The following is a 22892-nucleotide window of genomic DNA, read 5'->3' as shown; positions in this document are numbered from 1 at the left end:
TAATGATCAGAAGTAAAAGAATCAGTCAATTAAATGATGGTTGATTAAAGGTCCATTACTAAGGGAAAGTGAGTTGGCAATTTTTTTCATAGCCAGTGCATAGACTTCTGCAAGACACTAAATAATGAAGATTGGCAGGACAAAATTTACAGAAGGTCTTTGGAACTCAAAGAAATGTATGTGTATTATGTTGAAATTTCAATGAATCGACAGAATGACCCCCCAGGTCTTTTTAACTTTCTTCATACTTCATAGAAAAATAATTGTACATATACTGCGATTTATTTCGAATTTCTACATACCAACTTTCATTTTCCAATAAAATGAAATAGTTTCTGTGCTTTTTCAAAGAAATTAAAATGTTCACTTTCCTTAGTAATGGACCTTTAATAAATGTTAGTCACAGGTATCAGATCTAGTATCACCATGACATCTATCCAACCAAGTTTTGAATTGTTACAACATCTGTTGCCTTGACAATATTGTCTGAAAATTTAATCTATTTCAAAGAGATGTTTTTTGCAAACATCTGGGTTTTATCAATTTTTTGTTATGATCTCAGTAAGTTCAAACATATACCATCCATAGGAATGTCATCGATATTTTCAATGATTTTAAAAACTTGTATCTAGTCCATATTGTTTCTTCTATATACCACATGTGCTAGACACATAATAAATATCTTACTTAATAGGCATATATAATTATATGTACCTTATATATATATATATATATATATATATATATATATATATATATATATATATATATATATATATATATATATGCACGGATCCAGAGGTGGGGTCCGGACCCCCCACTGGAAAATCCTAAAAAAAGGAAAGAAAATGTTTTATTGAAAAGGCAACATTAGGACCACATTCAAAGTGTATGTGGCTGCTGCTTCATACGACTCCGACATAATTCACAATCATATTAATCATCTCAAAGAATCTAAGAATTTTACCTTTAAAGTAAGAAAACTTAATTTTATCATTTTTCCCAAATTCAACAGGTTAGCCCATAAAACTGTGAAAATAAGGGGTATGTTGTATATAAAACTGCAGTGGAAAATGTGTTCTTAAATGCTCCTAAAATGCCCCAGAATGCAGCAAATGAAGTGCTGGATTTCAAAATTTTCTTGGGGTACATGCCACCGACCCCCGCCTGGACAGCTAACTTTCTAGTCAACCTGGTCAAAAAAACTTCTGACAACCCTGTACCTTTAAACAGCTAACCATCCACACTACACACATCAATATTTAGTGTGTGAAGACACGTTTGTTGTAGCAAGAACGACTGAGCAATACTTACTAGACCTTCCTGTCATAGTGAGGGGCTGGTCGGACCCCCTCTGAGAAAATCGACTGGATCCGCGCATGTATATAGGCCAGTTAAGTAAGGTATTGATTATGTGTCTAGCACCTGTGTAATATTATGTGACCAGTTCTATATTTTAGATATATTTTTATTATGAAAATTATTAAAATAACATTAACTTTAAGTCATTATTTCATCAGAGTGCCCTTACCTTCCTATAGTTTATTACTTATCTAGAAATAATTATAGCTTAAACATATGTGCATCTGATTTGGTCTGCTACTTCAAAAGATATTCCAGACAGAGTTTGATATGGTAATAATTTAATTAGTAAGTGTTAATTAGTATCAGAAAGTAATAAGCCACTGGAGTAGACAAGTACTGCGGTCAGGTTTTAATCTATGCATGTGATATGATTGGTTGAAGTATGATGCATGTGTGATGTGATTGGTTGAAGTATGAAGTGGGCATGAATGAAAATGTTGCAGAGTTTGGAGGGAAAGTTGAGAGAAGAAGTCAGTTAGAGTTTAGAGTTTTGTTTTCTAAGGCACCAGACAGTCAAAACTAATATTTTAAGATTTTAGGCAAATAATACTAAATTGGAAACTTTAGAGAATGATACTATTTACTATATGAATTGTTATGAATAGCACTCTCCCGTATGTAAGGATCTGTGACGTCACCGATAAAGTCTGCTATCTAAAAATTTTTCATCAATATATATGTATGAATGGATGATGTTATTATATTATTCTGTTCATTTTGTGACATCCAGGTTTTTAAAAAGAATATTGAGAAAAAATATAATCACTCGGAAAAATTTGTTAATACCAAATTGAAAGCGTTAATAAAAACAAAAATGTATTCACAGAACTCACTGAGAACAAAAAAAATCAAATTGTTCTTCTTAATTACCGTCAAATAGAAATCTATGTCAACCTTATAATTTTTTTTTTTTGTAATTTTTATAAAGTGTTTATAAATTTAATACTTGTGAATGCCAAAAAATCTTATGATCGCATAACTTAAAGTTTGCGTCTTGTGTTGTGTGAATCAGTAGTTTAAAATGAAATACATTTAGTTATGATTTTAATTGTGCCGATAATGTTCTTTGAACGTTATGAATCTTACCAAACAGATTCAGACTGAATGGTGAACAGTTCAGCAGATCATGGTCCGACTGCACAGATGCAGGCTGATCTTGGTCTGCACTGTTTGCAAAGGCAGAATCACTTGTTTGCCAGCAGACTAAGGGTTAATTTGAGATGATGAAGCTGTATAAGGACATAAAAACACCAGAATATTTCTTTTTTATGTTGGTTAAATTCTACAAATGTAGGTTCAGTTAAATGTCGATTGTCTCTTGATCAACAACGCTGTTAACTATTCGTGTTAATTTCTTTCATGATATCCTTTTATGTTTCTTAACTTAGCCCGCCCGCCCGCTTAGCTCAATAGGGAGAGCGCAGATCTACGGATCTCCGGTTCGTGAGTTCGAGCCCTGGGCGAGGCGTATGTTCTCCGTGCCGATTTGATAAAAGACATTTTGTCTGAAATCATTCGTCCTCCACCTCTGATTCATGTGGAGAAGTTGGCAGTTACTTGCGGAGAGCAGGTTTGTACTGGTACAGAATCCAGGAACACTGGTTTGGTTAACTGCCCATCGTTACATAGCTGAAATACTGTTGAACCCCCTCCCCCCCACCCCCCACAAAAGTATTGAAATTCGCATGAACAGACAATACTACGTAGTTCATTTTAACTTTTGTACAACTCCCCCCCCCCCCCCCCCCCACCCCGCCCCCCCCCCCACAAAAGTATTGAAATTCGCATGAACAGACAATACTACGTAGTTCATTTTAACTTTTGTACAACTGCAGACGGAGTGTGTCATAAACCTTTATTCTGCCATACCAAGATCAGCCTACGTCTGTACAGACTGATCATGGTCTGCACTGTTCGCTATTTAGTCAGTAAATTTTTAGGTACCACCCTTTTGAATAATAAGTAGCACTGTCCAAATTGAATGATGGACCAGTCAATTTTAGAAAAGCAGGGTAAAGGTTAATGACATATTGTGGTAAATATAGAGAGTATTCAAGAAAAGAGTTAAGGTTCTTGGCTTTCTTACTCAACTATGATTATAAAAATATGTATAAAAGTGGACCTAAATAAGATACAAAGAAATATTATATGCCTCGTTGGCTTTTTTAATGAACCAGACGAGCTTAAATATTTATTCTATAGTTAAAAAGTTCAGCTAATAAACGTATTATTGTGTATAGGGTTACTCGGGTCTGGCAGTATACTCGGGGACAAAGTTTTATGTGGAGGGTCTGTCACAGGCTATGAGAAATGAGCTGATCGGGACAGGGATCCGAGTCACATGCATACAGCCTGGAGATGTAACAACAGAACTATTTCAGCATACCACGGACACTGAGGTAAATAAATAATAAAATCACATTATAGTAAGACTTACCCTTTTAAGAGAGAACAAGGAAATACTAAATAAGCAAATACAACATGATATGCTGTTCAATTATATTTGGTGAAATTTATTAACAAATACAGCAAACTATTGGATACAAAGTATATTTTATTGCTAAAATGCTCCAGATGTAAACGATATTTCGTCATTTTGATTGTTTCTTCCAAACCATTTCAATCCTGCTAGGGGACAGTTACGGAGTTTTGTTCTCTCTAATAAACTTTTTCATAGATTCGAAAAATATCTCAGTTTTTCACTATAGCCCAGCAATCCTATGTTGGACTATTATGGACCGGCAGTTTATATATGGAATCATGTAATTTTTTAAAAATGTTATTCATGAAATAACTACTTAATATTCAATAAATATCATTGATTTCTCTATAATAATTTTGTACTTTGTGCAAAATTAATATGATGTTAATGACAATTATATTTTGTATTGTAGGCAAAGGAAAAATATGATGTTCATGAAAAAACAAAGATTTTGGAACCAGAGGACGTTGCCAATGCTGTGGTTTATGCTGTATCTCAACCAGAACATGTTGGAGTCAATGAAATACTCATTGAACCTAGAGAAGCTCCACTGTGAAAACACATTCACATCGTTTTGTTTCCAGATAGTCCCACTAATACTATAGCTTTCTTTAGCAGGACATTTTAGTATTGCCTCAGTCTGTCATACATTTTATGTATATATTAATACATGGGAGAGCGGTGCCTTTGAGTGATAATGGCCCTGACAATCTTCCTCCAGTGGCAAAGGCACCGCTCTTCCATGTTTAACCTGTTTATTACATGTTTACCTATAATGTAGCAAGAACAGTTTAGTGTGCCAATTTCATAGAAACTAGATATCTAGTATCTCCTAGCATAATTTTCAGCTTTTGAGCTTATATTTTATTTCTATTCTATACTATATAGAATCAATTGTACTTTGTTGCTTATAATACAATTTGGGATTGAAAATAAGTTATTTCACGAAAAATACACGATCCCCGTGCTAACGTCAGGGCCATTTTCGTTAAGGGCCCTGGAGCCAATTTTGATGATGTGGTTATGCCTGAAGCAATACGATAACAGAATTATCAGCACAAGTCAAGTCAAGTCAATATTTATTTATTGTAGGTAGATAAAATAACATTATAAAAATTGCACAAAATTGTTATTATCAATAAGTACTCCTGTAATAATTTGCAGTTTTAATTGATACCTAGTATATGAATGCTTCAAAAATGAAATACATTAAATATACTTATTTAAAATAGATTTGTTTATTCATGATTTAAATAAAATACACCAGTCGGCAGAGGAAGACAAAGAAATACTGTCGAAACATCCAATGGGCTAATTTCAATTATGCAAAAGGTATAAAAAGATTTTGTCTTAATGCATTACTAGTGTGCAATGTCAGCAATGTTACAGGCTTCATTCTGCAGTTCTTCGTTATACCTACGTAAACATGGAAAACAAACCTCCAGAAATTAAATATACATGTTTCTATAGTGTACTAGTTTCAAATCAAATATATTGCTTTCTCGGTCTGGTTTTATAGTTAACATTTAGTTCTATTTCTATCGTATATCTTGGTCAAAAATAGCTGACCGGTGGAATTGCTGAAAGTAACAGTACGTAGAACATAACTCAAGTCGGCGGCCTGGGCCCAGTTGTTCGAAACTTTAACAGGCGATAGAGCTAACGGCTGATTAACTTTAAGGCTTTATTTTTCGACATTTCAGAATACCTTTTGAATACTGGCCTATTTAATCTCATTTATCTGATTAATGTTATTGCTGGAGACTACATCACGTCGAAAGGTTACAGAACAGGACAGCATCTGAAACTAGATGTTACTTCCCTTGGCCCGGTTTTTAGAAAATTTAACTGCCTGTTAAACTAAACGCCGAGTAAATTTTGATTCAAAATACAAGACTTGGTGAGAAACAATAGTATGTTGTTTTGATTTAATCGTAAAGAGTTTTCAGTATTCATAATTCTTACCTCATACTTTTGTTTTGTCCAGTATTGCATGTATTTAACTGGATGACATAGGTTAGTATTACAGTCCCAGTCTTCTATCAGAGTCAGGACATTCTGGCATTCATTTATTTCACACACAAAGTTCTCATTTGCAGAAATCCCTACGAATATTTATTTATTTATTTATTTATTAGATATAAATGCTTCTATAAAACATTATTAAGAAAACAGACCAGACTGCCCCGTGCCACATAAGCAATCAAGCTTCTGCCGTAAAAAAACTACAAACATCCCGACATGGAAGACGCATATTACAAACGAATGCCAGACATGTATCATCATAATATAACAAAACATAAGATTTATCAAATAAATCTTGTGCATTGTACAAAAATAGATACAAAGCACAAAGAGGAGAGGTACATGATATTATGATATTATAATTATCACAAAGCGCGGGAATATGAACTATCTTCTATAGTATGAGAGAAAATGATAAATTAGATTTATATAGAACAGAACAGAACAGACAATTTATCAATATCTAACTTGAACATTTACAGTTCATCGTTATATACAAATAAAATCATACATGCGCACAATAATGTCATAAATAGTAACTAGAAGATAAATTAGATTTGTACATATTACGAATCAACTGACTTTAAATATTATGAATGTTTGGCTTGTCACTTCTAAAATCTCTAGTTCTGACAATACCCAAAATTTTGCAATTATCAGCTTTCAGGAGGCATTATCACTGGGATCACGACAAAACATCGACAGACAAAATTACTGTTCCAATGTAAAATGTTCAGCAAGCCATCTTGATAGACAAGACAAGACAAGACAAGACAATTTTACTGCAAATCATTTAGGCTTAAAAGCCCATCATGACATAAATATTACATAATACAAGACATACAGCAAACAGTGGTGCACATCACGATATAAAAGTTACTATAAAGAGTTATATAACATGTAGACGAGCGACAGAAAAGACAAAGTCACAACCATAAAACACACAAACAAACAAAACAAAAACGGAGAAGGTCATCTTTGACAAGTTTACAAGAATTGTACAACTTGACATAGATCTATTCAAATCAACAAACAGAAGCATAATTAATGCTTAGATAAGTAGCTTCAAAACAGAAGCAATCAACCAAATAGACACTATATATATGGACCGTTTAACAATACATTTAAATACAACATATATAGAACAATCAGTTCAATCACAGCCTTGTCGAAACGAAATACAAGACCTGAAAAAACACACACATTTAACTACAACCATAACATAAAACATAATAATATAGAGTATTACAAAGTAGACTGTCTAAGTTTAAATGCATTAAATATAAATATTCCTAAATTTTGTATTATTTTCTTATTTTCGGAGTTCAAAAGTTCTATAAATTTAAACATATTTGGTCTAATCCAGTATTTTCTTGGTATATATTGTTTTCTTAAATCATTATACAAATCACATTCTATTATAAAATGGTATTCATCTTCTAATTTTTGACAAATAATACATTTCCTTTCATCTAATGGTGTACTAACTGGTCTTACCCATCTTCCAGCTTCTACTTGTAATTTATGAGAAGATACCCTTAAACGTGTAACAGATATACAAAATTTATTTACATTAAAATATTCAAGATACGGCTGAAATCTAAAAATTGAAATTCTCTTATATAATAAAGCTCTAGAAGAATTATTTATTCTTGAATTCCAATTTTGTATAAATTGATCATTTAATCTTTGTTTAACCATATATAAAAACATATCAACATTACCTACACCTTGATATATCCAAGCATCTACAAAACCCAGCGAACAAAGTAAATCTTTAAGTAAAGAGCACCAGTTACGTCTACCATGATTTTCAAAGTCGTTTTTTAACAATGTGTATGTAATAAAAACATATTTGTTATGACCAAGTTGTAATATTTTTAACCAATATTTTACTATATTATACATGTGAATTGTTCTGTAAGATACTCGACCCAGTTCGCCATATATGAAGTCATTTTGAGTTACCTTTTTAACTCCTAAAAGTTTCTTGCAAAATTGCATGTGCACCCTCTCGACGGATAAATCATTTACAAAACCCCAAACTTCGCTGCAATAGTTTAAAATAGGTGACACAAGCTTATCAAATAATTCCAATTTATGTTTTGGTGATATATAAGTAAACTTATACAAATATTTATTTAATTTGAATATTGCCTTTTGTGCTTGGCCTGCTAAAGTATTTTGGGCTGTACTCAGTGACCCTCCACAAGTAAATACTATACCTAAGTAACAAAATTTATTGACAATTTCAATCCTAAAACTATCATATAGAAATTCTATGTTTCTTGGAATATTACCTCCTTTTTTAAAAATCATTATTTTTGTTTTTGTAACATTCACCTTAAGTTTCCAAAGCATGCAATAATTATGTAGCAGATTAATATTGTTTTGTAATTCTTCAGCAGAATTTGCAAATATAACTATATCGTCTGCATACAACAATAAAAATACTTTAAACATATTAACATCTATTCCAACTGCATCACTATTAATAAATACATCTTCCAAATCATTGATAAATATTGTGAATAAAAAGGGAGATAAACACTCCCCCTGTCTGACCCCTAACATACAAGAGTACTCTTCGCTTAAGGTATTACAATATTTAACTCTAGACTTAACTGATTCATAAATTGATTTTACAATATCTAAAATGTTACCTCGCAGTCCTAATTTTATTAATTTATACCATAGATTATCTCTTACCACATAATCAAAAGCCTTCGTGTAATCAACAAATAAGGTATACAATTGCTTCCCTTGATTCAAAAAATGCGATATTAAACCATTTAATACAAATACATTGTCAACAGTACTCATTTTTGACCTGAACCCCGCTTGTGCCTCAACATAAACATTGTAATTCTCAGCCCATAATTTTAACCTATTATTTATTATACGGGTGAATAGTTTACCTATACAGCTTAATAAAGTAATGCCACGATAATTTTCAACGTTATTTATGCTTCCTTTTTTGTGTAACGGAATAACGTAACCTTCTGATCATCGCTCAGGAAAATAACCTATTTCAAATATTTTATTGAACAAAGAAAACTAAACAGGCACTATAGTATGTTTACCGTTTATAAAAAATTCATTAATAAGTAGATCAGGACCGGCAGATCTGTTATTTTTCAATTCTTTAATCGCAGTATTAATCTCATATATGCTTATTCGACAATTTAATTCTTGAAACATTATTTTAAATTCTTCGTGTTCATAACGGTTAACAAAATTCAAAATGTCTTCATCCGGAATGAAAAATCTGTCTTGCGGATTATTTACCGCTTTAAAATACTGTTCAAAAGTAGATAAGGGAATATTTGATTGTTTAACACCACTCGATTCCTTTAACATATTCCAGTATAGACGAGCATTCTTATATCTGGCTTTCAATAACTCACTAGTTTTTTCTTTATCAAAATTATATCTACATTTTCTTAACAAAGATTTATAATCAGATCTTGCATTCACCATATATATTCTGTTTGCATCATTCGGGCAATTCCTGTATTTATTCAGGCACTTATAAAATATTTGCTGCTTTTCGTAACATTCCTCGTCATACCATGGCTGACTGAAATCACAGTTATGTACGCTAGACTCATTATCTATTTTTATTTTCTTCATAAACGGGGAGGCAACATTACTAAAAATAATTTCTAATTTCTGTATACAATTTATCAATGTCACAACTTGAACTACTTGACAAAATATCATTAGATAATATGTTGAAGGATTCTGTATTCTCATCATTCGACAATAATTCAATGTACTGTTCTTTTAACTCAGATTTCCATACATATTTATAACTTGGACACATAAATTCATGTTGCGTATCGCTATTTCTGCATTCATCCTCTTCCATTCTTTTGAATGAAAAAGTGACAGTCAAGAGGCAGTGATCCGAAACTATATTTGGGCAGTCGACCGAAAAATTTTGTATATTCTCAAACATACTAAGGGCTATATTCATAGTCGTAACTCAAACTCACACTTGACTCAAACTTGGGTAAGTATCACTCAAGTGGACCTCGAGTAGACCTTGCGGGAGTGTGAGTGGAGCTCGAAAGTCATATTCATAGATTCCACTCAATCTTGACTTTCGGAAGGACAGCTCGAGTAATGGTTTCATTGTACACAATGGATTTACAGGATTATAACGGTTTATATGACAATAACATCAAAGATATGCAAAAGTGCTGATCATTATTTTTGTTGTTAGAAGTTGAATGCCCGTCTGTATGTTTATCCGTCCGTCCATCCGTCTATTCGTTTTATAATACGTCCGTTCGTCCGTCAATCAGCCAGTCTACTCATCTGCATTAGTAGAATTTAATTTATGCTTAGAAATATAGAGTTTATTTTTCGTTGAAACTGAGATTTATTTATACAACTGAATTTTTAAATCTGCCATTAATTGTTGGTGTTTCCCGACTGCCAGCCCGTGTTTTTATTAAAATTTCAATTACTAAAAACAAAATTGAGCCGCACCATGAGAAAACCAACATAGTGCGTTTGCGACCAGCATGGATCCAGACCAACCTGCATATCGACGCAGTCTGGTCATGATCCATGCTGTTCGCTAATAGTTTCTCTAATGGCAATAGGCTTTGAAAGCGAACAGCATGGATCTTGACCAGACTGCAAACGCACTATGATGGTTTTCTCATGGCGCAGCTCATATCTCTTTATAAAATAAATGTTTCCGTTGTCATTTAAACATTGAGATTTAATAAGACAGGTTCTTCACGACATTTAATTTGACGGATTGTTTACATTTTTTCAGTATGAACTAACCGATATCTAGGCTTGTGAAATGTAAATATTTGTTACTACGACGTGTGTTTCTGGGGGTGACCGATGAGCCACGTTAGGCTAGGTTTCGAAGATGTATATTTTTTTCCTATATCTATTTTAACCGTTTTTTTTAATTAAACAGTCTTTTAATTAGTTGGGTCTTTTTGCGTTTTCGTCGTCCTCAGCAACATGTATCAAAAAAGACCATAATATATTTTTCCAAAATACCTTGTACAAATATGAACTTCCGCTTTAAAATGACACTGTTATCTTACCTTCAAATCAATTAAATATTGTAAATTTATCATCTAAACTTTCATTATTAGACCTTGAGAAACACTCAAGGGTCCCCAGGACCTCCCTCAACAGTCACTCACTCTTGGGAGTTGACTCGACTGTCACTCACCTTTATGAATACAAATGGCATCTTTCCTGAGTAAAGACGTGACCGTTAGGCAATTTATTTGAGTGTACTCAATGAGTGGTGTTGGAGTATTGTCTATGAATATAGCCCTAGATTTACATAACAAATAGTCAACAACGCTACAACCTCTGTTATTAACAAAAGTATATTTCCCCAGATTTACATCATCACCTTTTCGGCCATTTATAATTCTATAACCTGTTTGTTTGCAAAAATCAAGCAATAATCTTCCATTATTGTTAACATGTCCGTGGTCCTGTGAGAATCGTTTTAAAGTAAAATCTGCGGTATAATCATCAGGTAAAATATCATTATTACCAACATTTAATGTATCATCTGTTACAAAATCTGGAAGTGTAGAAGTGCGGGCATTTAAATCGCCAAAAAGTGAATAGTAACAATTATCGTTTGAAATATTTTCAACATGTATTACCGAGTCAATCAACCGATCAAATGTATTATCCTCTACAACAGTCTGTCTACTACTGTTATCTGGGATAACATAACAAAGACCAATGAAAACATCTCTATCCAACGATAACTTTTTTCCTGAAATCTTAACCCAAATAATGTCATCATTAGAAGTAAATATCAATGTATCATCTGACACTAAATTATTTTTAACGTATATAATTACACCACATGAATTACGTGTCGCAGTGCTTTTAATATCAGATCTGTGCAAAACAAAATGTTCAAAACCATCAACCTGTAAATTTGAATACACATTTGTCCATGTTTCAGTAAATAATATAATATCATTTATTTTAAAAACATCTTTTAAAAACACTGTATTCAGTTTATTTGTTCGTTTGCTTTGCAGACCATTAATGATATTCGAAAGCAACTAAATATGAGCTTGCTGGTCAGTGTTTGTAACACAATACCAGCTAAAGTTGATAGGTTATATTCATTTGTGAGTAGTAGATTCATACAGAATATATATTTTGTTGCAGTTTAAATCGAAATCTATTTCATGTTTTTCAGTGAATTATTGACACATAATAAAGAAATATATGTTAAAATTTCAAGGTGAAAATTCTCTTTTACGTGCGAGATCGAATAACTTTGACACCTTTAAATAACACGTGGCAACGCAACTAATGAAAATACGACATCTAGTGTTCATTCTTTATACGGTATTTTATTCTGACTATTTAAATTCATAAGACCGAACTGGATACATAAGATGACGTAGGAGTAATCAAGGTACAGTTAAGAAGGATGTGATATACTGCTCCGACTATTATGTTACGAATGACTAAGAGTTATTTTGTTATGATTCAAAGATTTTCTCAATAAAAACCTCGGGCCATTTTCAGTACAGGAAGTAATGACTTTAGACATCAAACGGCTAAAATGGGCTTAACATTTTCCAAAAGGGAAAAGGTATGTATGTATTTCTATTTTGAAAGTGTAAGTCGCTGTCTAATAGTGGCAGCAAATATTTCGAAACTTTAAGAATTTAGAGGGAAAATAATGGGTTACGTTCAAGTAGTTTCATAGTTAACTATGATCAAAGCAAAGTTATGCGATTACAATTTAATGACTTCCCTATTCTTAAGTTAGCAAGTCAGGTATACCGTTGGCATTGAATATCTCCATTCTACGGAATCCTGTTGGGGCCATTTATAATGTCGCCGTCGCGTTTGTGGGGTCGACACACGATAACGCGAAGTGACATAGCGACATTACGAAGTGACACCCGACAATCGCAAACGACGGCGACATTCCCAAACGTCAATGTCGCGATATCCACTTTGAAATGTCGCCTTTCAAAAGCACGATATATCACGATGTCACTTCGCATTGTCGAGCGTCGTATCGCATTGTCGCTGTGTCACTTCGTAATGTCGCGATGTCACTTCGCGTTGTCGTGTGTCGACCCTGCAAACACGACGGCGACATTATCAAACGTCATGCGATAATCTCAAACGACGCTCGACAACGCGAAGCGACATTTACCAAATCTCGTATCGTATTTCACGTGTCGCGGGTTTGGGTGAGGGTCGACGCGCGACAATTCCAAACGATACACGACAGGCGAAGTGACACTCGACAATACGAAGCGACATTTTCATAATGTCGTATCGCATGTCGCCCGTCTACAGGTGAAAGGGTAAGATAAAAGCTGTATTTCCGTACTTTTCCGTATGTAAAATGTACATGTTTTTCATTAACTTCAAATAATTGTAGAATGTTCCAAACACAAGATATTTTAATGAAATAACTTTTATAAATTAAATTCAAACATTGTCTAAACGGATATGTAATTGTATAATTTTACCGCCGACGGTTTCGTCGGAGGACCGTCTAAAAAGGTATCATTTTCCGTGAAAATATGCATACTTCTTCATATATTAAATAGAGGGGCGGTCCTTGTCTGAGGAGCCATATCTTCATAACCTGATGTCCGATTTTAATAAATGATACCTTGTTGCAAAGGGCAAGCCAGTACCTAGAGAAGAAAGCCAATTCAGGTCCAAACCCGGTCGGCTAGGGATCAAGGTCATAGGTCAAATTCCGGTAATATTCTCAAAATATCAACTTTTCAGAGCAGTCAAGACAGTCCTGAAAACCCAAGCACTACCTTCAATGAGTCCAATGACACCATTGGAGCAATTCTCATGGCTCCCTGGGTCGGGTAACTTAGTCTTGGCCAGCACCCTACCCCATATAACAAGTTTGATCATTTTCTGATACCTGTCCTATTTTTTTAATTATTATTATTGTAATTTATACTGAATTCCAGTTGATAATGATTTTGACCCTTGTTCGAGTCTCTACACCCCAGGTACCTACCTATACCATAGATATATGAATATGTTCGTAGATGAGCTGGCTTTACATTTAAGCTACTTACAAGTCCACATGATGCCATCAGAGCTCAAGACAGGTATCAGAAAATGATTAAACTTGTTATATACGGTAGGGTGCTGGCCAAGACTAAGCTGACCCGACCCGGGGAGCCGTGAGAATTGCTCCAATGGTGTCATTGGACTCAGTGAAGGTAGTGCTTGGGTTTGTAGGACTGTCTTGACTGCTCTGACAAGTTCATATTTTGAGAATATTACCGAAATTTGACATTGAATCCTAGCAGACCGGGTTCGAACCTGACATGGCCCCTTTTCTCTAGGTACTGGCTTGCCCTTTGCAACAAGGTATCATTTATTAAAATCGGACATCAGGTTATGAAGATATGGCTCCTCAGACAAGGACCGCCCCTCTATTTAATATATGAAGAAGTATGTATATTTTCACGAGAAATGATACATTTTGAGGCGGTCTTCCGACGGAACTGTCGGCTGTAAAATTATACAAGTTACATATCCGTTTAGACAATGTTTGAATTTAATTTATAAAAGTTATTTCATTAAAATATCTTGTGTTTGGAACATTCTACAATTATTTGAAGTTAATGAAAAACATGTACATTTTACATACGGAAAAGTACGGAAATACAGCTTTTTATCTTATCCTTTCACCGGTAGACGGGCGACATGCGATACGACATTATGAAAATGTCGCTTTGTATTGCCGAGTGTCACTTCGCCTGTCGTGTATCGTTTGGAATTGTCGCGCGTCGACCCTCACCCAAACCCGCGACACGCGACATACGATACGACATTTGGAAAATGTCGCTTCGCGTTGTCGAGCGTCGTTTGAGATTATCGCATGTCGTTCGATAATGTCGCCGTCGCGTTTGCAGGGTCAACACACGACAACGCGAAGTGACATCGCGACATTACGAAGTGAGATAGCGACAATGCGATATGACGCTCGACAACGCGAAGTGACATCGCGTGTATCGTGCTTTTGAAAGGCGACATTTTAAAGTGGATATCGCGATATTGACGTTTGGGGTTGTCGCCGTCGTTTGCGATTGTCGGGTGTCACTTCGTAATGTCGCTATGTCACTTCGCGTTGTCGTGTGTCGACCCCAAAAACGCGACTGCGACATTATAAATGGCTCCAACAGGATTCCTTACCATTCACATAATGCTCCATGTATAATGTGAATCTAACAGTGAGAATAGAGCAAATCTGGTTTTTTAAAGAAAAAACATGTAGCATGTGAGTTCATTTATTATTACAGAAGTGTCTTAGGAAATATTCTTCTTTTAGTTCTTACGGGTATAAACACCAAATTCATAAATTGGAAGTTGTTTAAAAATGTTAAGAGGTCTCCATTTTCACCACTCACGATGTGAATATGTTCTATCAAGTTGATCTGCAAATGCATAGATTAAAAACCAACTGTCCTTTATGTCTTTTTCTCGGAGTTATAAAATTGTTTCAGTAATTTGTCATACGTGTTAAAGTTCAAAATTTACTAATGCGCATTATGTTAGGTAAATGCGGCGAATTCCTATTGTTGCGTTATCATTTTACAAAATAAAATCTGACTTAGATAAGTGATTGCAAAACCATGACAAAGAATAATAGATCTATTTGCGTTTACATTTCATTTCAGAAAAAACGAGCGTATTACAAATTCGTAAAACCATGGAGACACGAGGGATCATCAAATGTAAGATCATATTTAATATAAATTGCTTACCCTTACCTATTATCTTTTTCATGTAGTCTAATTTATTTGAAGAAGTGCCAATTAAGTACTAAGTTAAGACATTAATATGTAATGTAATCAAGTGTACGAAAATACTGGGTGCAGTACTATTAAACTTATTTAACACCAGTATCAAATTTCACAGAAACAAGCTATATAGCCGATGAAAGTCTTTAGGGAAACTTCATGTGATTTGAAATATACTTCTATGATTATGCCAAATCTGTAGAAACTGGCAAATAATGGTATGCTATTAATAGTGTTGTGCTATGGCTAATATAAACCTTAGGGGACTTCTATACTCTTTATTATGTTAAATACACATGAAGTAACTAAGCCTGACAGGTTTTATTGTACTCAGCTACAGAAATCATCAACTCCGTTTGCAGTTAAACTATAGTTTATTAAAAGAATAAATTCCACAGAAACAGTTAATGATCAGCAACAAGCATCATTCAAAAATTGGCACAGTAAGTGCACTGGTGCGTATACTTGTATATGTTTTGTCTTTCTGAGGTGTCAGAGGTCATGAACAAAGTCAATACCTTCAAGTTTCGTGTATTACTTTTAACGCAGTTTACTCCTACGTTGTATTTAAAGTTAGTAGGTTTCGTGAAACGGGCCACTGAACATCAATTCTGGAGTTATGACAATTTAGTTATAAATTCTGAATTACCATCACATTTGTACTTTTCAACATTTTAGTCAAGACCATTTATAGTAATCTGTTTAAATGAAATTAACTGCTGATGGTAGGCATAAATCCAATACAAAATGTCCCCTTTTGGCAACACACAAGACCTTACACAGCTACACATTAGTCTTAGATCCGCACATTGTTGCATCGCTATGTACAGTTTATTTATTAAGATATGTTTTTGTTTTAAATTAGTCAATTCGTTATTAATTTAATAACAACATTTATTTGTCATTACATGTAAGATATTATAAACCCATTTCGGAAAACAAAGGTAGGCCCTACATATAATGCTATAACGTTGTGTGTCCGTTCCGTACCAACCTTTCATTCAGAAAGTATGATAGCTTTAGCTTTTAAGCTTTACACAATGGAATCTAGCACTATTGTTTTGGGGATGAGTGGTTCAGAGGTCAACGTCAATGTTTCCGGACTCTCTGACACAGAGTATAATAGCTACGATTTTAAACCTTTACACGATGACTTTTGACCCGTGGCTGAAATGTCAAAGTCAAAGGGACAAAAGTTCACTTTTTATTGTCTGAAATGTAATACCAAACATTTAATAGCCATAGCTTTTATACATTACATTATGGCAAAGTACTAGTGGGGGATCCATGTCTTTTTGGACCTCAGTGGCTCAAAGGTCAAGGTCATTTGGACCAAAAGTACCTTTCTTGACCTTTCATCAGGTTACTTCCATCCATATAAATAGAGATAAGAAACCCTTTAACTTGAACTAAAATACTTAATTAATTTTTTCTCTTTTTCAACCATACCAAATAAATGTATATATATTTAAAATACTTGAAAGAAAGAAAACACTTGTAGATAACCAAACATTGAATCTTTTAATCCCTGCATATTCTGTTATACCTATTGCATAAATATGACGTTATAAAAGCATAATTCTTATTTGACTGGTAAAGATAAACACTGGACATGTTCACACTAAAATGACACTATTTAAACTATTTCATTCATCATTTAAAAAGGAGTTTAAACTTAAAAATTGAAGGTCTGTCGTTGACCTTGTGTTAACTTAACAGCCATAAAATGTTTGAAATTTTACTTGCGTTTGAGGAAAAGATCAGTTATTCTAATACACTAAATTCCGAACATGTCAACTTTTAACAATAAAGAAGCATTTCTTTGTTAAATTATTATAACACTAATTTTATATCATACAACTTAAACACACACACGCACGGACTTAAACACACACACGCACGCACGCACACACATATTGCTACAAATTTATGAGTTCCCGTGATCAATACTTTTAAATTTAGATATGGACAGTTGCTATATCCACAACGCACATCTCTATTACAAAATGCGTTGGATCTTTGTTATTCAATCTAAAGGTACATAAGAAGCGTACAGCTAAACGCATTACGTGGGTGTATATAATGTACTTGCGCTCCCATCCTGTCAAAGCAAAGACAATTTTAAATGTATTTACATGGCTTTGTAAGGATACTGGTTATATGACTCAGGGAAGTGCCTACGCCTTTAATATCTTGAACAATGGTTTTGGTCCAGTCGCTAAGGTGACTATGTCTTAGACTAGCTGACAAACGATGTAGAATGTCCTTTGCTAAAACGTAAAGCTGGTGAGACCAAATATCTCAGATATAGAATTTTCCTCTGGCTACCTTGCCTAAATGATTCGTGTACCAATGATTCGTAAATGATTTCAATTATGAGCTAGACAATTTTAGGGATCAGGCAAATCACTAAATGTTCAAACTAACAATTTTTAATTAGCTCAAACTCCTATAGGCTGGAGACTCTATAATTGACTGGTCTTTCTGTTGAAGTTCCCGTCAGACAATGTCTTTGAATCAACAACATACGAGTCCTATCGCATAGATGCTCGGCCTCTGTCCTCTCAAAATCTATAAGATTGCCCTGACTCCTGGATGCTCAGCGCTTATATGCTATGACATGTAGCATTCAACTACCATATAGGTATTATCCCCGATGCCTTGGCTGTACTTCGCCAATAACGCTGAACCGTCTATAAGCTGGAACTCACCTACTATCTCAGTAGATTACCAAACTCTGGGTCTCTGTCTCAGCTTCCCGATGCTCAGCCTATATATGCTATCGTCTATCGTCTATAGCATACTCCTATGCGCTGGCCCTCGAAACCTTATTGAAATTCTGCAACTCTTCTTTAGTCTATAAACTTCCAAAATCTTCTTTTTAATAATTTATCCGCCCTGACAGGGTAACTGCAATAGTCTCCTTCTCAAGGTACTGGGATAAATTATTAGTTGAATCCTCGATGTGTCTTCTTCACCCGCTGGATACCGAATGAGCTCTCTGTCATCCATCTACCTATTTATACCCCAGCAGACGTGCTATTTTTAGAACTTGTTTCTGATTGGTCCAAATTTAAACATAACGTTTCACAACGAGTCCTTGCTCTATCAAATATCTGGTTCTCTTTAACTTTTGTATATGACATAATGTGCGAAGCTGGGACCCAGCTATCCATATAATGAACCCAAATCAACCATAAATGACCCAAATTCTTTTTTTTTTTTTTTTTTTTTTGGATTTAACGTCGCACCGACACATGATAGGTCATATGGCGACTTTCCAGCTTTAATGGTGGAGGAAGACTCCAGGTGCCCATCCGTGCATTATTTCATCACGAGCGGGCACCTGGGTAGAACCACCGACCTTCCGTAAGCCAGCTGGATGGCTTCCTCACATGAAGAATTCAACGCCCCGAGTGAGGCTCGAACCCACATCGATGAGGGGCAAGTGATTTGAAGTCAGCGACCTTAACCACTCGGCCACGGAGGCCCCTGACCCAAATTCTATTAATAACAGCAATTCAACAAAAATTATAGCAATGGCAACATGAAAAGGGAGTCAAGCACTATCTGTGCTTATGTGTTACGTTATCAATATGTTAAATATACAAATTATTCTGACAGGCTTTACAAACATAAAATGTTGTTTTATTTTATTTTGCTAGATCTCTCACTCGACCGGACGCCTTTGGACACATTGTGCAAGTGAATTAAGCGAAGACGATATTTGGCAGCGTAGGTCGGATGTAAAAGGTTTGGGCGAGACCTATAGCGTGCATCAAGTTCTGTTGAAAAGTGAAAATGTTGAAATATACAGAGAGACTGTGTTGAATGGGTTTGGTATGGTGGATAGCACGAATCACTACCACACCATAAATGGTTTGTATAAAAAATGTTCAAGTACAAATTTAAGCTTTGACATTATTACCAGACCGCAATCGTAAAACTGTTTCTGTTTGCAGAGAGTGGAAACCCACAGTTAGCTTAATACGACGAAAATGAAAATGTTGCAGGCTCGGTTTGAAATGCATGCTCTGTTCACGCCCTTAAGCTCTAGGTTGAGTAGAAATCAACATTTTCACATGTTACAAATATCAAAATACAATTTAAAGACATCCGCAGATGTGTTCACGCAGCAGTGACATGGAAACGTCAATAATGCACTAAAATGCAATTCCATGAAAAGCGCCTAATTGCTCCAAGATAAAATAATTGGTTATCCCTAAACATGAAAAGAATGGACAGAACAAAAAAAACCCCTAAAATTTAGAGAGAGGGTCCCGAGTTACGGACCCTTCATATGACCGGTACTGTCAAAAGTCAAAATCAAAAAGCAGGCACCATATCCAAAGGGTGATCAAACAATACTAGTACCGAAAGCAATAAGCGTATTGAAACCACCCAAACCGAAATGTTTAAGCTGAAAAAAATAGTATCACTAAACATAAATATCGTACTTGATCAAAACATGATATCTCTGCTGAAATGTGCATCCGCCGCAGGCACAAACAAAGTTGTTGTGATAACAAAATAGAAAGAATGGAAACTCACAGGTCTCCCAACACGATTAAAAACTAAAATATTAAGTCATGATTTGCATTAAGGTGGTCATTTATTATTACAACAATTTTCAGTTTTTACTTTTTTTGTAATTTGTATCCAGCGTCACGAAATAATTATAATGGATTACATTCATCACCACCCTACAATATTATTGGCAAGAATTTGATAACTTTTTTTATTTATATTCACTTTTTAAAACAGTTGGCCTTTTAGTGCGATGTCTGTCAGTCTGGTTCCCTTTATTTTCCGAACTGCTTAAAAATTCGCTATGCAAAGACAATTTAACTAATTGATTTTGCTAAAATCAACATACAGAGTTTTTCAGGGGTTCTGTATGGATGATTTTTACCGGCGTTATGGTCTTGCATTGCTATCCGCACAGCACATGATTTCGCTACTAAGCTGACTTTTCTTTGGTGTAGGTGCGCAGTGAGGCGGTGTTACGACCTTGTACGTAGTATTTTTTTTTAGCTCAACAGAAGTCGAAGGGTCGAGCTAATGTGATCATTCATCGTCCATCCGTCCGTCAACATTTTCTTAAGTTAATAAAAATATCCTCATTGAACTGTATGAAACTTGGCTTGGATTTCCTTCTATAGTCCTCTTCCGAAGTACGTTAAACAGGTCCGCTGAACTAAGGTCAGCCATAGCTGAAAATAGAAACATGTCAAACAATACCTCCGAAATAGAAAAAGAAATAGAACATTCTCAGAATTCCTGAACAGAAATAACCTGATATCCTTACTGAATAAAACCAGCTATAAAGGACCAAACTTTACATTTAAACCCACTATGAAAAAATTAGATAATATTGTGATCGACGCCGAACTAACTGGTCTCACTGGCAATACAGAAGTGATTGATGATGATGAAATTGTTGTCTCTGCCCATCTACCAATCTATACGGAACTAAACATCCCTGTCACAACATATATAGTTAATAAACTACCGCAGAAAACGGTTGCTTGGCATAAATGTACTTCAGGCGACCTTGAAAACTATAACAATACATTAAAGGATCTACTCTCAGATATATGTATGCCTAAGGTGATTTCCCCTGTAACAGAAAATGAAATCGAAACTCTCTACCAAAATATCGTAACAATAATAGAGTCTGCGGCAGCAAGAAAACTACCGTTCTCGAAATACAATCAACACGCAAAACCGTATTGGACCGAAAATATAAAGAAAGCACACAAAGCGCAAAGAGATGCGAGAATAATTTGGATAAATGAAGGCAGACCAAGGGAAACTACTTATGAAAGCTTGAGAACCTATAAAACACTCAAACGAAATTTTAGAAAGATACAGAAGATAGAAATATCTAATATAGAGATAAAATATATGAACGAACTAGAAGCGGCGACAGAATGCGATACAAAAACATTTTGGAATCTGGTAAACCAAAAGAGAAAACACAAAAAGCACAAATGTAGTGGTTTGCTAGTAAATGGTAAAAAATATAAAAGCCCTGAAGACATTGTAGATACATTTAGACAATTCTACCGACAACTATACACACCGCTCAGTACCCCAGAATTTGACGAAACATTTAGAAAAGAAGTCTTACAAGAATTTAACAAAATAAAAGAGAACGTTAACACTGAATATAATCCGAAATTTAACTTTGATGTTGTAACTCCCACAGAAATCGAAAAATATTGTAACGAAATAAAAGTGAAGAAGGCACCCGGACACGACAGAATAACAAATGAACATCTGAAATATGGAGCTAAAGCCTTATCAAATATTTTAGCAATATTGTTTAACATAATGGCAAAAAATAATTGCATACCACTTGACTGCAAGAAAGGCGTGATCATTCCTATTTACAAAGGAAACGGCAAACCAAAGGAGGACCCAAATAACTACAGGCCAATTACACAGCTACCCGTTATTTATAAACCGTTTAAAAGTACACTTCATAAACGATTACAACTATTTACGGAAGCAAATAACATCCTTTTTCCATCAAAACAACAACATGCATATCAGAAACACATTGGTTCCGTGACTGCCTCCTTTAACCTCCAGGAGAGTATTCGCCATCAAATTGAACTTGGGAGTAAAGTATACGTCGCTAGCCTAGACACACAAAAAGCTTTCGACACTACCTGGCTTGAAGGCGTTTTAGTCAAACTATATAGATTAGGCGTGAGAGGTGAACTGTGGAAGATAACATATGAAGCGCATAAGAATATGAAAAGCCGCATCACACTGAACGGAATCGATTCAAATTGGCTGCCGGTCATGCAAGGTGTTCGACAAGGTGGGAAGATGTCAACTTGGATATATACACTGTTCCTCGATGAATTATTGAATATATTACAAAGTAGTAGGCTTGGACTAAAGATTGGGGATATGTATTGTGGAAATATTACACTAGCCGATGATTTAACTCTCGCAGCCCTATCTCCGACAAGCTTACAAATAATGTTAGACAAAGTAGAATCCTACCGATGTAACTGGCGATGTAATATAAATGCTGAAAAAAAGTCATATTATCATTTTTGAACCAAACAGGAAGAAAACGAAACAAAACCTACACTTTAAATTAGGTAAGAAGGAAATATCAGTGACTGACAGTTTAACACACCTAGGAATCAATTTAAATAAATATCTGAAAAACAATG

General features: G+C 34.7%; 2 protein-coding genes across 6 annotated transcripts in view; both read left to right on the top strand.

Moving 5' to 3' along the window:
- The first annotated feature begins 3592 nt into the window (after positions 1-3592).
- LOC128556903 (uncharacterized) lies at positions 3593-5078 on the top strand. The gene is made up of 2 exons (XM_053542814.1): positions 3593-3764; positions 4260-5078. The coding sequence occupies exons 1-2, from the start codon at positions 3669-3671 to the stop codon at positions 4401-4403; spliced, it is 240 nt and encodes a 79-aa protein (XP_053398789.1). The 5' UTR covers positions 3593-3668; the 3' UTR covers positions 4404-5078.
- Positions 5079-12177: 7099 nt separating this feature from the next.
- The window catches only part of LOC123558149 (uncharacterized), a 49281-nt gene continuing 38566 nt past the window's right edge, over positions 12178-22892 (top strand). The window contains exons 1-3 of one of the 5 annotated variants that reach the window (XM_053542812.1): positions 12178-12488; positions 15574-15630; positions 19362-19575. In XM_053542812.1, coding sequence (XP_053398787.1) covers positions 12459-12488; positions 15574-15630; positions 19362-19575 — 301 coding nt within the window. In that variant the 5' untranslated portion in view covers positions 12178-12458. Of the gene's footprint in view, positions 12489-15573; positions 15631-19361; positions 19576-22892 lie in introns of those variants that run through there. The other 4 variants (XM_053542809.1, XM_053542810.1, XM_053542808.1 and 1 more) reach the window with 4 other exon arrangements.

This window comes from Mercenaria mercenaria, chromosome 5 (genome assembly GCF_021730395.1).
Source record: "Mercenaria mercenaria strain notata chromosome 5, MADL_Memer_1, whole genome shotgun sequence".
Taxonomy (NCBI): domain Eukaryota; kingdom Metazoa; phylum Mollusca; class Bivalvia; order Venerida; family Veneridae; genus Mercenaria; species Mercenaria mercenaria.
This window is presented reverse-complemented; position numbering and strand designations above follow the sequence as displayed.

Coding starts and splice junctions, on each gene's coding strand:
- LOC128556903 (XM_053542814.1), top strand. CDS start 3,669: ATGAGAAATGAGCTGATCGGGACAGGGATCCGAGTCACATGCATACAG. Junction 3,765..4,259: donor AGCATACCACGGACACTGAG/GTAAATAAATAA, acceptor TTTGTATTGTAG/GCAAAGGAAAAATATGATGT.